Source organism: Apus apus, chromosome Z (assembly GCF_020740795.1).
Source record: "Apus apus isolate bApuApu2 chromosome Z, bApuApu2.pri.cur, whole genome shotgun sequence".
In the NCBI taxonomy this organism is placed as follows: Eukaryota; Metazoa; Chordata; class Aves; order Apodiformes; family Apodidae; genus Apus; species Apus apus.
In genome coordinates this window covers 35,885,264-35,902,208 of record NC_067312.1, presented here as the reverse complement: position 1 = coordinate 35,902,208, position 16,945 = coordinate 35,885,264, and the positions used below count along the sequence as shown (strand labels likewise).

Below are 16,945 nucleotides of genomic sequence, written 5' to 3'. Positions count from 1 at the left end.
TTTGCATTTGTAGATATGATTTACATTCACACATTAGAATGCCTCTTTCAGACAACAGGGTCTAGTGTGTTTTTAAAAAGTTCTCTCTTTAAATTATCTAAAGGGAATTTATTTAAAACTCTAGCATTTATAGACTGAAAATATGCTGTGCAGTGATCACTTTTATAGAAAGGTAGTAAAAGTGGTGTCAAAATTGAAGTTGAGAACAGCAAAGACAATGGCAATACATAATCTTGATATAATGATATTTATTCCTTCAAACTCTGAGCACAGCTAAGGAAGGATTGGTGTGTATTCCCCTCATATAACAACATATATGTAACTAGGGAAGTCAGAAGTAGTAAAACCAAAAGACAGAGGCAATACTTAGTAGTGGGAGGCCTTTCACAGCAGGTCACAGTGGGTTCAGGGTGACACATATGGAGGGACCAGCCAAGTTATGTGAAGATCTCCAGCACACTTGATGTATATAGCCATAGCCTCTTCTGTCTAGGATTTGTGTTCCTAACATTGTGTGTTATGAAGAAAAAAAAAAGTGTGCATACAGACAGGTGTCCTTTGAACTATGGAGAAAAAGATGTTATTTTCTTCACTGCTCCTTAATTACATATTGACCTTAATTTTTATTGCCTAATGTTGCTTGTTTTGTGTTTTCTGTTTTTGTGGGGGTTTTTTTTGGTGTTTGGTTTTTTTTTTTTAAAATCCAGCGTTAGGTACATCTATGGCTCAGACAAAGCGTGAGGTTTTAAGAACTGCACATAGCAGTAAGACTGAGTGTTCAAAGGCACAGCCATTCATCTATTAAGGCATTTAAATCAGATAGTACCACTGAAATAAAGTGCTCCATGGCTTGTTCAAAAGCTTAGAAATTTTCTGTGATAGAACCAGGAACTGAGCTCAGGCTTCCAGACTCCTTGCTTTGAGATGAAATGCAAACCTGCCCTTTTTCTCCAGAAGAGGCCACTTATCCACAGGTTTTGAGGCATGGATAAGACCACAGGATGCTCACACACAGCACTGGAGGGCTGCTGGTGCCATTGTTCAGAGAAATAAAAGAGAGGTCATGACCACTCATCAATAAAATCTCAAGGCTCCACCCGTAAGAGTAATGGCACCAGAGCCAGGTGCATAGGTTCAATTCCAATCTAAGTGGTTACAATCTGTCCCTCTGTAGTTTCTCTCCAGTTTAGTCTGAATACCTTTTCTTTCAGCTTTCTGTCAAATCATTCCTTTCTGCCCTGGGAAAGATAACTGCTTCTGCCCTGTATAGATATTACATGTAAATTCTAAGCAATGGTGATTGTCTAAAGGGGCTTTTTGACTTCATAGATAGGAATTACTACTGAATGTTAGGTGCTGCACTGCTGATCTTCCCTATATCCAACCAGTTATATAATTTATTTTTTTGGATGTTGTATCTTAGTATGGAGAAATACCTTTAAACTTCCTTCTTCCTCTTCACTGCATGACATTGAAGTGGACAAGCAACAGCCTAGCAGTTGATAGTGTCTGTGCATGTCTTCACAGCATTTTTTGGCAATTCAATATTCGTAACATGCTTTACTATTAAAGTAAAATATTTGTATGATGTTTTAAAGTTACTTATTAACCTATGAATCAGGTACAAACATCATGATGGAAACTATTTAACAGAGAACACCAGAACAAAATAGCTTATGTGTCTCTGGAAACACAGGTACCTACAGAAAAGTAAGAAAGAGATATTGGGTAACTGCCTCATTGGCCTCCCTGTCCATATCCAGTTCCCTGAGGTCTTTGTCCCCCACGCTCATCCATGTCAGGAGTTTCCTTTTTTTTACTGACCCAGCCCAATCCCTATTATGGTTCCATCTGGCATCCAGATATTATTGTTTGCCCTTTTGTCCCCCTAGCCCCCCATCTTCTTATTTATGGCTACCACCAGGGTTATTATGGCAGCGTGTTAAAAGCTGGATATGGTGTTAACATACAAAAGCATTTTTCAAGAGATAGGACAGAAATCTTTTAAACAACCCCTTCACCACCCATAAAATCTATTTCATTATATGTAGAAAAGCCCATGCTTTTTTAATCACACTGCTGCTCTTTCTGGCTCTGGCTGCCATGTTGTTCTGGCATAAAGAGCTCCAGTGAAAGAGGTCAGACAGAAATATGCTATGGCTTCTCCATATTTCTAAGGCTTGGTGAATAGCCACTTCAGAGGTGGACTGCAATAAAACAATATGTATGACAACACAGGTCTGCAAGGACTTCTTACCTCAAACCTTTGTCTTAACAAATATTATGATACTTCCTTACCAACCTAGAGTATTTAATAGTAATTTTGCCAGTAATTAATACCTAACTGACCCCATCTAGGGGTGCAGTAGGTCAGACAGCAAAAATATAACTATTCTCTCTAGCCTTCAAGTGGCAGACTGATTATGATTAATTATTTGAGCAGCAGAATTGATGAAGACCAATTTACCATGGATTTATATTCAAAGACTGTATGCCAAAGAAGGTCTTTGTTGTCTCTTAAGGATGGAACTCCTCTAGAAAGCTTTCCTTCAGCTGGGAAATTTTAGGGTGTCAGTTTTCTACCAAGTCATTTAGTCCAGTAAAACATGTGGAAAATGCTGCCACTTAATTTCCTGGTGAATATCAACTAAATTTGACAGAGGAGCAAAATTATCTGTGATAACAATATACCTGTGTCATATTCAGTTAAGAGCAATAAATTCAGACATTATTGAGAGAAGAGGAAGGCAACTGACAGGTAGACATATACAGACAAAATTAAGCTGTAAGATTGCTTCCTTAAGAAATTCCTGAGGAAATAAGTAATGGAAGGCACCACACACAGCTGGAATAAAAATGACTGCTGCTGTAGGAGCATGCTAGAGAATGATCACGAATTACAAGTGGAAGGAGAAGGTAAAAGAAAAAAAGGAAAAAAAAAGAAAAAAAGTTTAAAACTCATAATATACAATTTCATAACAAAAAATCATATTCAATAGGAAGTCACAAAAGTTACAAGACAGCAATATGGAGATTCAAAAAGACAAGAACTCAATGCACAAAACAAATCTGTTGGAATTTTTCAGCCCTGCCTTAAACTTTGTATTAAAACCCCCAACTTTGATAAGGACTATAGAGTTGTTTATAGATGGGGTTTGCTTTCTCCCCCTGAAGAATGATAGGAAGAAAGGGTGACAGAGGTAAGGGAAAAAGTTCTGCTGGCTACAAATAATGACCCTGTCTGTAGTGGAGAATGGGGGCTGAGACTTGGTGGTGTAAGAAAGCTTGGGAAGAGTTTCATATTAAATATAGGAAAAGAACGAGTCCCTACTGTCATCTGTCCCAAGTACAGTCATGAAATTGGCAATTATTGAACCAATGCAGAACAAATAGGAAAATCACCTAAGCATAGCTGGTTTAAAGAAACTTTCATTACTCCAACTTCAAGTAAATATGATCCGGGAGACACAACATTGTCTTTTCAGCTCTTGGCTTACCAAGCTGCTGGGTACATCACATGGCATCTTATACCATCTAGTGCTTGATCCAACACTTAAAAGCTCTCAGCTGTTTTGACCCTCAAGGTAGTGTGCACCTACACTACGGACTGATTACTCATCAGCTAAAATATGTGGCTGATGGCCCAACGTGTGCCAGCATGGTAAGCCATGAAATATTATATTGTGTCTCCGCATAGCTGCACAAGCCAAAAGGAGTGTAATCATGTAATACGCCTTCCTTTTCAACTACTTCCTGCATTTAAAATAACTACACAGCTGAATGAGGAAAAGTGATGCTATCAAACTGGAATCAAAGCTTATTATTTATTGTGTTGTGGTGAGTTCTGAATGTTTTGTCTCTGTTTTTGTGTCATGACATTCAGATTATCAACCTACTAAACAGGACCTAAAATGAATAACTGTTTAAAGTTAGACACTAATTAAAACCACAATTAATAGTGAGGCTCCCAAACCAATTTTACATAAAAGTTCATTAGTGTTGCTGTCAAGCAGTTTAGATATTCTGGAACAGTATGCAGATGCCTTTTACAGTTTATAGACAGGGATTGCATGGATGGCCCTTTCAGTACAAGATTTCTAAGGCTTTTTTTGTCTTTCCATCTTATGCCTTATCACTAAAGATAATTTCAAAATAAACACAGGGCATGGATATCTCCAAGCTTTGGGAAAATTTGAATAAAGACCTTTACTTTGTGACAATATTTCCTGGTTTCAGCCAGAATGAAGCTAATTTTTCTTTTACTGATTTTTGTTTATTTCTTTTTCCCCTTTAGTATACTCTCTTTTTAACTAGCAGCAAGTGTTCCAGCTAGTGGACTGATAACACTGGGATGTTTATGTTACTGCTGAGACACCAAGGTCACTTTGCTCTACTTGTTGAGCCTGAAGCCTCAGATGGTACAGAAGCAATAGAGTCATGTCTGTAGCCCTCGTGTAGGACTAGGACTAGATGGACAACAAAATTGACCAAAGTATTCCATCCCACTGATCTATGTAAGCTCAGTATAAGGTCAGAGATCATGAAAGAACTTCTCTCCTGCTTCTCCTTCCCTTCTCTTCCATCCATGGCCAGCATCCTGGTAGGACTCTATCTATCCATCACCATTGATCCCCAGGCTTGTGCATTCCTGACCCTCGTAACTCTCCCCTCAGCTCCTGTGTGCTCTGCCGCTCTCTCTGGCAGCTCCAGGACATTTGAGAACTGCCCACAGCTCAGAAGATGCCATGGGAGTTGCTGGGGAATGGGGGAAGTGATAAGGTTTTGCACATTCCTGAACACAATTGCATATAATTGTACATATTTTATTTTATCATTAGTATTTAAAGCTGTCTAGTTAAGTTGTCAATCCAGAAAGTCTCTCTCCTTTGTTCTCTCTCTCCTTCCCTACTTGAGTGGGAGGGGGAGGGAATCTAGAGCATTGCTGTCTCTGGTTTAATTGTCAGTCCTGAGTCAAACCATGTCACCATTATTTAGCTTTATATTAGTCAATACATATAGATAACTATATCTGAAATTAATTTAATGTTATGTTGATTTCTCATTAGCCTAAAATAAAGATTTTACATGCTCCCAGAGCTGTGCTTTGCATGGAGAAAAAAATGTGCAAAATGTCACCCATGGCAGGATGAATCTAGTCTGAGTTGTGCCCCACTCTATTGGTATGTCAGTATCCCATGGTTTTACATGCACCAATACAGGTCAGGGGTGGACAGGCTGAGCCATGAGCCATGAGCCAGCAATGTGCCCTTGTTGCCAAGGCCATGGAATCCTGGGGCACATAAGGAAGAGTGTGGCCAGTAGGTCAAGAGAGATCATGTTCTCCCTCTACTCTGCCCTGGTGCAGCCACATCTGGAATAATGCGTCTAGTTCTGGGCTCTCCAGTTCAAGAGAGACAAGGAACTACTAGAGAGAGTCCAGCAGAGAGCAGCAAAGATGACTGGGGGATTGGAGGATCTGCCTTATGAGGAAAGACTGAGAGAGGTGAGACTTTTTAGCCTGGAGAAGAGAAGGCTGTGGGGAGACCTTGATAATAATGCCTATAAGTATCTGAAGGATGGGTGCAAGGAGGATGGATGCAGTCCTGTGTCATGTGTTCTAAGTGATCCGGCTTTAGTGGGGGAGTTGGACTAGGTGATCTCTAGAGGTCCCTTCCAACTCTGACAATGCTGTGATGAGAGTGTGTTAAAAGATTAGAGCCTTTATTGCAGATGAGCAGTGGAATTATAAATTAAGGAGGTGTCAAACTCCACTGAAGACACTTAAAGTTCTTAAATTCTTTGCCTTTTATATTTATCAAGGACTATTTTACTATCACAAATAATATACCCTTAAGGTTTTCCAGAATATTTTGTTAAAGTATACATCATGATAAACAAAAAAAACTTCTTTATCTTCCCCTGCAGGGTTTATGCCTATTCTCTACAAATCCCTTCCTGTTAATGTTTAAAGCTACATATATTCATATATATATTACTATACTGTTTGTTTGGGTTTTTTTCCTACAGTACTGCTAACATTGTTAATTAAATTTATCTAAAAAATTTTGTAGTGTAACAAATTGTTCAATATATGACCACATAACAGTATGATTCCTTTCAACAAATTTCCTGACAATACATTTTTTTTTTTAATGTATGCTTCCAAAGGTTCTTTACAGTTTGATAAATGCACATCTAGCTAAGTGGCTTAGTATACTCATGAGAAAAGTCACAAGAAAATAAACTGCACCTTACAAATGAAAACTTAATAAGTCGACAAATACTGAATTTTCTAGACTTTGACATGGAATAAATCAACCTATGAAGTCTTTGAAACTCTGGAAACAGTTAACTATCTTGCTATATTATATACAAGTATTACATGCATTATAGTAGCTACTAATATATATCAACACATATGAAGATGTGCTTTTGTACATGTTTATAAATGTGTGTGTGTTTACATGTATATGTATGTGTTTGTGTACATTTATGGCATCTGGATTAAAATAATTTTTATTTTAAGGACTATTTTGTTATGTATGTCTGTACCTCTATTTCAATGTTCCAGTTTCAAATTACTTTAATTCAGATTAACCATGTCAAAACTGCAGCCATATTGCATAACAAGCAATGTTTTTTAGTGTAAAATACAGCTGCAGTTGCAGTAAAAAATGCCATGTGCTTAACTATGAGGAGCTGGATGCCAATTACAGATGTGTGCAGAGTTTACAATTATAGCTTGCATTTATCACAGTTCTGGAATAAAGAATCCCAAACATAATCTTAACAGTATTTTTATTTTCTCAGCCTCATTGCTAAAGGTTTATATGCTGTATTAATTTTACTGTAGCTTTGTTTTCATTGCAGTTTTCTTGGGCTAAGGAAGAATGATTATCCACAAATGGCATTAAAACTGAATTCTGACTGAAAAACTGAGCGCTAATTTAAACACTTAATTTTTCTAACTTTTCCTGAATTCCTGCTATTAATGAAATAGAGCACATGCAGAAACTGCTGAACTGTATTTTCAACACTTCACTGTGTGAAGAATCTGGCAACAACAGGTCAGGTTCACGCAATCAGATTTTCTTATTGATGTATTAAAAAGGCAACTATCAACTCTAAGTGTAAGTGTTCCTTTCCAGCTTTTTATAGTTACATTTTTTCCTTCAGCATTTCTTGTGACTCTTTTACACCTTCTCTTTTTCTAAGTGGTGTTTTTTTTTCTTGGTGATTTTTTCACAGAACAGAAGACAAATGAATAGGAAAAGAAAAGAGAAAATGCTAAGGGACATAATGCGTTAATATTATGTATTTAGGAGGAAAATATATAGTTTTCATCATTTGAGGCAGCCCTAATGCAAGGGGGCTGTCAATGTACATACACAGGCCAACCTGCCATACAGGAGGGTCTGTAGCAGGAGGAAGAGCTACTAAAGAGGGAAAAGGGCTTGACTGACTGAGGTCTGTCTTGCAAAGGTGGCTGGGCAAAGACCACAAGTGGCTAAAAAAGAAGGGAGGAGAGAAATCCATTAAATGATGAATTAAGTGACGATGAGGCAATCCAAACCATAGGGCTGAGGTTTGTATTTTCTTTTCTGCCAAAGGTAATTAATTTTATTTGCTGCTACTACACTCTTCCTTTTGGGGAGAGGTGAGGAGGAATCATCACTGTATTTTATCTCTAAATTCTCAGGGATATTATGAGAATAAAGAAAGGTGCTGAGCTGCAGAGAAACAGTGATAGTAGGGAACATAAAACTAAGACGGTAGACAGACTCTCTCTATATTATTGTAAATAACTCTAAATAAAACATTTATATATTTTCCCAATTAAATGTGCATTTTTCATCTTGATTTCTGTCTCTTCATTCCTAAATGTGATCTCTTAATCACATTTCCACAGGGTTGGGTTTAGCCTTTACATTCTAATGAAAGACAAATACCATTTCAAGAGATGGAGTGAATTCAGCACAAGCCCCAGATCCCCACATCCTGAGAATGTGTTGTAAGCAAATTTTTAAGACTTACGATGGTTCTTCAGACACCACAGCTCCTTCCTCCATCTCTTGAGCCTGCTTATACCATGGCAACTTTGCTTCCACGGGAAGTTTCTCTATGGAACAAAGATGGGCATGTGAAAGTAGGAAGCATGCAGTAATGTTGCTATGTGTGGTATCCTCACCTCTCTTATCGACCATACCTGTGATGTATGTGTGCTTTCTTCCACCTGGAGACCGAGCACAAAGAAGAAAGAGAGAGAAAGGAGAGAAGCGAGAAAAAGAAACTTGTCACCCGGGCTATCACACTCACAAGGTTATATGGCCAGATAGCTCACTGTTGCAGCTAGAAGGGCTACGGCATTCTAATGGCAAGAAGGCAAATTAAATCACTTTTTAGTCTATGCAACTGGGCTGTAAAACAAGGCACTTCGGAAAGTATTTTTGGAGGGAGTCTTGCCAAATGTAACCGGCCTCTATTGACACTGCAAAGGCAAAACCTATAAAATCCCTGTGTTTACCCTTACATGTTAGAACTTCAGAAGACACACTAAGTTTGTTTTTGATAAATTACAAAAAGGAATAAAACCCTGATTTGATGAGTGATACCACAGAAAAAACAGAGAAATCATAATAAAATGACCCAGCTATACTTTTCAACTTAAGGTTTATCAGTTCATCAGCTATGTGGATTTAAAAAAACAAGCTTGATACTTTTTCTGTCATTTCTGATGAAAAGCAGTAGAGCTGTTTTCTTCCCCTCCAGGGTGTGCATGCAGTGTAATGAGCAGCTCTGCTTTGGGGAGTGCAGGGACACACCGCTCCCCCAGCCAAACTCCAAACTCTGCTTCCAGCCTGTGTCAAAGTGAAGTATTTGAGCTGAAGGCAGTGGAGCAGTTTTAGCTCTACAGGCGTATAAAGCAAGAGCAAATCTGGCACTATAGTTAGAGAAGGAGCTCTGTATTTCAACAAAAAGTTCTGGGCTAGGATCAGGAGAAAAAACAGAAATAAAAGGGACTGAGGGTCACACCCCTGAGGAGTACTGGTGTCAGACCTCTTTGCCACTCAGTCTTTTGCCACTCACTCACCTAAGCCTTTTAGGCTTATATAATGCATGGATTTTTGTACTGGCCAATGGGAGCAGATTAATGTCTCTCAGAATAGTCGAGAGTTTTCCGTGACTTCTGGGCACAAGAGCGAACCTTTCACATATGCACACAGAATTTCCCATCTGTCAGCTGTATCATAGAGGACTTACAACTTGATTTCACAGCTACTGCAACTTTAGTCAAGCAAATTTCCTTGGAGCAAGTTATAAACTGAGGAAAAAAGGGACAGAAATAGAGTTACTATTCCTCTCTCTTAGGAATAACTTGCCAAGCTCTTACTCTAACATATTTATTAGTGCCATTTAAGGATGAATATTTGCCAGCACAGCTCTTAGTTTAATTTATATTTTACTGCATTTGTTATCCAAAAGATATAGGAGATGTTTCTATGTTCTGCAGCTTGCTTTACGGCTTTTGGAAAGCCAGATCTAAATTCTCTGTGCTTTTTTTCTTGGATGCAAGTGCTTGTAAAAAGCAAAGCTCTGTGTACCGTTGCCTGTTACGTGACTTTTAAAACAACTTATCTTTTCAGAAGTGTAGGTAATTATCATCTACACTGTAATATGAGTTAGAGGATTAGAAATGTTGATATTGTACAGTGCACTTTGACATATATGAATAAAAAATTTCTAATATAAGCCAAGAAGCAATTTTTATCTTTGGAGATTAAAGTAGAATCTCTTCTTTTATAAAATGGTTCTAGTAAAACCCCATAAATCCTACATTCTACAGAAAGTTGCATTAGATTAATACACCTTCTCTTAAAATTGAAAATTATTACTTAATCCAGGGATATCCTGTGTTTCCCCATTATTAATGTAAAAAAAAGTGCCTCAGTGATTGAATAAAAAGTATAAAAAAATTATATGACTTAATTGCATTATATTTCTGTTTAGCACAGTCTTAAAAAAAAAGGAAACTCTGGTTTTTGTCTTGCTGCTTCAGTCATATGGGAAAATTGTTTCTCTGCTTTATGTAAATCCAGGTCCAGAAGGAAAAAGCAGGCTAAGACTAAAATATTCAGCAGAGGTGATGTGCTTTGCTACCCCTACTGCTCTAAATGTCTAACTCCAGATTTGTGAAATGAAAATTACAATCTTTCAGCTCAGAAATAGAATAATTTGAGTTGGAAGACACCTATGGATATAATTTGGTCCAATTCTCTACTGAAAGCATGATTCAGCCCTCAGATACTTGGGTCTTTAAATATTACCACTTGCACTTTGGAGGGACAACTGTGAGAGTATTGCAGAACCAAGATGAGAAGTAAAATTAAAGCCAAACAAAACAGTGTGCTTCACACAGGACTTTCCATCCCATGGGAAAAAATGGAAGAACAAAATAACTGCCTACAGTCAGAAATTAATTGTGTATCTACTGCAGAGGGCAGAACAAGAGTTTATCCAGGGTAAAGATGCCTCTCTGCTGCAAGGGTGGTGGGCATCCAGCAAACAGCAATTTACTTTATTCCCAGACAAGTCACATTAGAAGATAATTCTTGACAGATGCAGGCAAGCAAATTTCCTAGCTGGTCTTGCACTGTTCTCAGGTTCCCTAGGCAGAAGTCAGTTGTGGGTTGTTTGCAACAGCTGATTCTTTGGTGTCTTACTGCATTTTGCTTATAGTGGATGGTGTAGGCAGACAGGACCTTGCTTTACCTGTGCTCTGAACATCATAAATAGATAAAGCTCCATAAAAGCGACTGAATGACTGAGACCAAACCCACTGAACCATCACATGAAAGTCAGAGTCCTGCTAACACAGTCACAGGGCCCTTTTTTTGTTATTTCACCTTGGAAGGTGGACAGAGTGAGTTCATAGTGGCCAGTAAAATACACTGTAAACACACTCATCGCTCCCCAGAGGACCTGTGCCTGGGTTTTGTCTCCTTGGTGGCTGGCAGACACAGTGAATTCTCATGGTCCAGATAAATGGGAATCTTACAACTTGGCAAGTGTGCCCATTTACTTGGCATTCTGCACTGAGTGCAGAAAATAGATTTCCAGATTTCACTGTTCCATCTTGGATCAGCATGAGGTCATGGGTCACTTATTTCACAAGGCTTCAGAGTAAGTGCTCTCAATATATATCAGGACAGCAGTCCATTTTGTAAAAAAAATTGATTTATTCTTGTGGTTGGATTTAACTTTCCAGTTGTGGGAAATTAAGTTCACCTGCATTGCTGTGGCCCAAAAATTTCCACAAGTTAGTCAGCATACAGACACAGAATTTGTACTGATATAGTTGTACACACACACAAACACATGCACACTCATGTACCTCTGGAAAAAGTCAAATAACTGTGTCTACTGCACCTGGCCACTGCCCATTAATTCAACCCAGTTTTCAGGACTTTTCTAACAATAGTACAAATATTTTTTTCCTTCTCTCAACAAAACATTGGTGATTTACCCCAGTATTATTCTCTGTCTGAGGCCCAAGTCAAGAAACCCTTCTATGTAAATTGTGAATACTATTTGATAGAAGACACTCTGCCAGATTTTGCAGACTTGCTAGTAAGAGGAGCTTCATGTTGGGGTATACAATGCTTGCTCCTGACCTATTTCATGTTCCAAGTTATGAACAGGCACTTTAAAATCATGGTTACATTTATCTACCCTACATGCTATTTATATATTTAATTTATGCTAAAATACAGGGTGAATTTTGCCCAGACACAACCAGCAAGGTCAAACCCGCTTCCAGTACGGTAAAATTTAGATTTATTTTGCTTGAACTGCTGGATCACAAATTAACATTGAAAACATCACAGCCCATAAGAAAGAGGAAGGGGACTGCATACACTCCAAGTTGCTAGCAGGCTGACTAGAATAGGAGTGGCAGGCCTTGAAGATGCAAATTCATAACTCAGCACAGGTGGAAACAGTGCTACCAGCAACAAAATGAAACTGCTCAATACTGAAGAGTTCTGAAAACTTCACAAGAATCCTTATGGGCGTCCTGGTTGACAGCCAGCTGAACATGAGCCAACAGTTTGTCCAGGTGGCCAAGAAGGCCAAGATCATCCTGGCCTGCATCAGGAATAGGGTGGCCAGCAGGACTAGGGAGGTGATTGTCACCCTGTAGTTGGCACTGGTGAGACTGCACCTTAAGTACTGTGTTCAGTTCTGGGCCCCTCACTATAAAAGGACATTGGGTGCTGGAGCATGTCCAGAGGAGAGCTACGAACTGGTGAGGGGTCTAGAGAACAAGTCATGCAAGGAGTGACTGAGGGAACTGGCGTTGTTTAGTGAGAATAAAAGGAGGCTGAGGGGAGACCTCAGCATCCTCTAAACTACCTGAAATAAGATTGTAGGGAGGTGGGTGTTGGCTGCTTCTCCCGAGTAGATAATTAATAGGACCGGAGGAAATGGCCTGAAGTTGCAGCAGTGAGGTTTAGATTGGATATTAGGAAGAATTTGTTTACTGAAAAGTGGTCAGGCACTGGAACAGCCTGCCTAGGGAGGTGGTGGAGTCACCATCCTCAGAGGTGTTCAAAAGCTGTGAAGATCTGGTGCTTCAGAACATGTTGTAGTGGCCAAGGTTGTGGTTTTTGTGGGCTTTGTTTGTTTGTTTTTATTTTGTTTTTTGTTGATGTTTTGACTCTGTGATCTTAGATACCCTTTCCAACCATGAGAATACTGTGATTCTGTGATTCTGCCTCTTTACCTTTGGGTTTGTAGCAAGGAGTGGGTACAATGCATTCTTCTTTTATGTGTGGCTTTGTTTTAGGACTACAGCCTCCTGTATGCACCCCTCTGTGATCAATGCAAAGGACCACACGGTATCTCAGTCCTTGTCCACAGGTAACAGTGCACTGGAGAAAAAAAAAAAGAAAAAAAGAAGTATTACACATCACAGGAATGACAAATATAAGGAGAACATAAAATAGAAGTATGTATATATCAGAGAGCAAAACATGATGCAGAAACACACAACCTTGGACTTAAATTATTAATAATATTTGGCGATTATGGATAAGGTATAAAACTGACAGACTTTTTTCTCTTTTTGCTCTGCATGTTTACATGGTCTGGACATTTTGCCACTGAGTTTCTCTTGCAGTGCCACTCTCAGCATTGACTACTTGGCTTGTGGCCATCTATCCTGTATTGGATGTGCTCAGTAACACCCTGACAGTTTTATTTGGAGATATTCTGCTTTGCTTGGAAAACACACTGGGGCTTATGGGTTAACAGGGTAGACACCCTATTTTGGAACACGGCACCAAAAAACTACCAACCAGTGGGGAGGGCAATGGATACTAACAGTATTACTTTGCTCTTGGATAGTGGCTTCCATCTGGAAATCATTAGACACTTTGCAACCAGTCAAACACCTTACCTGTGGGTGAACTAACTTAGCTTTTAAAACCTATTTTGCTTGTTGAGAAACTGGGGTGGTAACAAACTACATTCATGATTAAGTCTTCATGTACACAATTAAAGTACATTTGTACTTTTGTAGAAAGACATTTTAAAGCTTTACTTTAATACAGAAGGACAAGTCAGTCAGCAATACACAACTACAAGCATCAAAGATCAGAGTAATTTATAGCTTTATGTATTTCTGGAAATTTCTCAGCAATTCATGATATTTAATTTATGACTGAAAGTTTTAACAGAGTTGCAACATTACATGTTTACTGGTTTTGTTTTGTGCATTTTGTTTGTTTTCCCAGCCTATTGTTAGCAGAAAGTCACTAATATACACTACAGGTCTGATTTATTTTTCCATAATTCTCTTTAATTATGTTAATCTTTTAAATAAATTATTCGTATTTACCTTGCAGTTAGACAAAAATAAATAAATAAAGGTAATGATAACAAGGAAGGAAAGTAATGCATGTTTCTACTTCCACAAGCTCACTAAACTATAATTTAAGACATATTCTTAGTGTGGTAAATACAAAACCAACAAAACTAAGCTGGTTACCGGAGACCATTCCTGAGCAAGCCATTTTGGGCAGTCAAATATATTGCAAGGCTGGACAACAGGCATCTTTGGAGTATACATGCATTTCCATTCTTCCACGGGGCTGATATGCCCCTGAATGTCTTCTTCCACACATGAGACACTGCGGCTTTGAATGCCTCCTCCACAGGAGGAGGAACAGGCAGTCCAGGGTGTACTTTCCCACCTGTGAAAAAACAAAACAAAGCAGAGGAGCATCAAGAAAAGGAGCCCCTGCTCCCCCACTCGCATCCCTCAAATTCATAGACTGCTATCTGCAGGAGGTTTTTTCTTTCAATTAATGTTGGAAAAAATAAATAATGAGTTTTTTCATTAATTCCCACAAAAACAAAGCACTCTTATGGTTGCTGTCACATTTCTTCCACTAACCCAGTGACTACTACCTCAGAAACTCTAAATACTTTTAACTTAATTCATTTTATTTAACTGATGTTATTACAATACATTCACAAATTGTCGTGTCCTTGAGATTTTTTGTTACAAATCACTGGAAGCACAGAATGCTCTGAAGCTGATTTTTCTTTTGCAAGAACATACAGGGAAACAGCAGTGTTACATTCCAGGGAAATAACTGAGTTGAGGAAAAAATAGATGGGAGGAAATTACCAAAAAGAACACAAAACTATATTGATAGGACATATGGCTTCTGATGAAAAAAACAAATGGGCCTTATTTCCTTACAGCTGAGGCAGTGAGAGGAACTGAGAAACCAGCTTTTCTCTACAAACATCACTTGAGAATGCAATGACAAATCCATAAAGCCACAGGTTTGTTCTGAAAAGGTATGCACATTTATGAGAATATTTTGTTTTTTACAGTGATGCATATGCAGTAATATATGTCTTGTTTTATATGTATACAAGTCTGTCCACATAAAATAGTCTGTTATTTCCTGTCTTAAAATCAAGCCATTGTCACAGAGAGGATCCTAGACTGTAGTCATGATCCAGCATGGCTAAACTTGGAATGTAGAAACATGTGCATACTTGATGGTATAAAAATGTGCATGTTTTATCTACCTGGAAACATGTCACAATTGCTTATTTATTTATTTATGCCCCCCGCCCCCCCCCCCCAGATAAATGTTATTTTGATAAGGACTTGAGAAATAATGTTTGAAACAATTATTTTGGTAATGGGTTTTGGTTTTTGGCTTATTAAAAAATGGTTCTTGCAGAAAAAGAACCCTATCTTTTTCCTTTCTCAGGTAAGAAAGAAAAAAGGTAAAAGGTGAGGATTTTTTTTCCCCTCCTATTTTAAACAATGAAATACTTTTGTTAAGCAGCAATTACAGGAGTACCAAGATTGTTAAGCACTATGGGTAATGCTTATCTTTCCTCTGATTTTTCTTCATAGCAATCCATCTTTTTCTCATGAGCTTGGCTACTGTCTAAAAGTTCCACAAAACTCAAGTTGAAATGGCTTATGCTAATAGCTGTTTATAAATGGTGAAACCACTGATTAATTCCACAATTTATCACAAAGTGTTGAAACAATGTTCATAACATGCCATATTCATCATCACATGCTCAGCATAAGCCATGTATGTCACAAACAGGTAATTTTAGCCATGTTTTTAATTCAAATATGTTACCTGTGGCTCTGCTGAACACATTTCCCAGCAAACAGCTAAGGTTCCTCAATACCAAAAATCTAAATAAAGAGGCCTCAAAGTGAAACTTGTGAATAGCAGTAACTGGTACAGCCAGCCTGAATCAGATTTTCCCAGGAATAAAAAGCCAACATGACACACAAAAATCTTTGGGACAAGTCTTGGAGTCTCTGGGACAAGTTTCCAGATGCCTTAGGTAACCTCAGCAATGTCAAATTATTTAAATCTAAGCAACTGATTTGGTCCTCAGGTTTTGTATGTGTGTAAGATAGAAAGGTGAAGTTTCTCTGCTGCATGGCTCTTAAAGCAGGTAGGTGGTCTCAGCTCCTTTTGAGATACAAAATATTAATCAAGAATTTGTGAAAGGAACTGGTGGTGCATTAAAAGCAAGCCTTGTATTCAGGGAACCGTACCTTTCACTCTTCATGATAAAATTCAAGGCTGAGGGATTGCAGGAAGGAAATCTTGTGAAGATGCCTTCCAGGTTTTTTTCTCCTAGAGTGTCACTCTCCCTGTCCCTGGTATTAGGTGCCAGTCTCAGACAGGCAATGCAACCAGGGCCTGTCTAATTTTTTTGTTTTGGTTTGGTTTGGTTTGGTTTAGTTTGGTTTTGCCTAGACTCAGCAGGTTCAGAGGAGAGACCTTTTTAATGCCCCTGACTTGGCCCTGTCTCATGCTAGCCTCCTGGTCTGTTCAGTTTCTGCTGCCTCTGAGATCTGGAGAGGAGGTATGTGGCTGTGTCTTCCCTCTCAGGGTGAGAGGAAGACCTGAATCCTGTTTGTGAGTTCAAAGGAGCATATGTGGGAGTGGGGGAGATGGAGTAGAAGGGAAGCAGCAGTGAAACAGCAGAGGGGAAAAGAAGGGCAGAGGTCCCAGCCAGCAGCTGCAGTCTGAGCACTTGATGGTGGGGGTTAAAGGAGAGCAATGTGCTGCGAGACGGAATATAAAGGGACTGTTATGGGGTGAGACCATAATCCAGAACAGCTTGAGAAAAAGTCTCAGCCTTTTGATCAATTTCAGGGAATGACTTTTTTTTTTTTTTTTTTTTTTTCTTTCAGTGTTACTGAAAGCCGAATACCCCGGGGCATTTTGATTATTTTTACTTTTTTGTTTGTTTGTTTGTTTGTTTTGTTTTCTTCAGCAGTAAAAAAGCCTCTGCCTTAGCTGTCAGCTCAGGATGCTTTTTCCTAAGTACAATTCCCATGCTGGCAAGTACTTCTGAATCATCTGCGGATATAAAATTGTTC

The 16,945-nt window shown here is 38.7% G+C and overlaps 1 protein-coding gene across 1 annotated transcript in view; it reads right to left on the bottom strand.

Annotated features, from left to right (window-relative positions):
- Window positions 1-16,945, bottom strand: part of ADAMTSL1 (ADAMTS like 1) — a 327,073-nt gene that overhangs the window by 89,044 nt on the left and 221,084 nt on the right. Inside the window, exons 12-14 of the mRNA XM_051643555.1 lie at window positions 14,048-14,252; window positions 12,782-12,929; window positions 8,035-8,119 (exon numbers count right to left, since the gene is read on the bottom strand). Coding sequence (XP_051499515.1) covers window positions 8,035-8,119; window positions 12,782-12,929; window positions 14,048-14,252 — 438 coding nt within the window. The remainder of the gene's footprint in view (window positions 1-8,034; window positions 8,120-12,781; window positions 12,930-14,047; window positions 14,253-16,945) is intronic.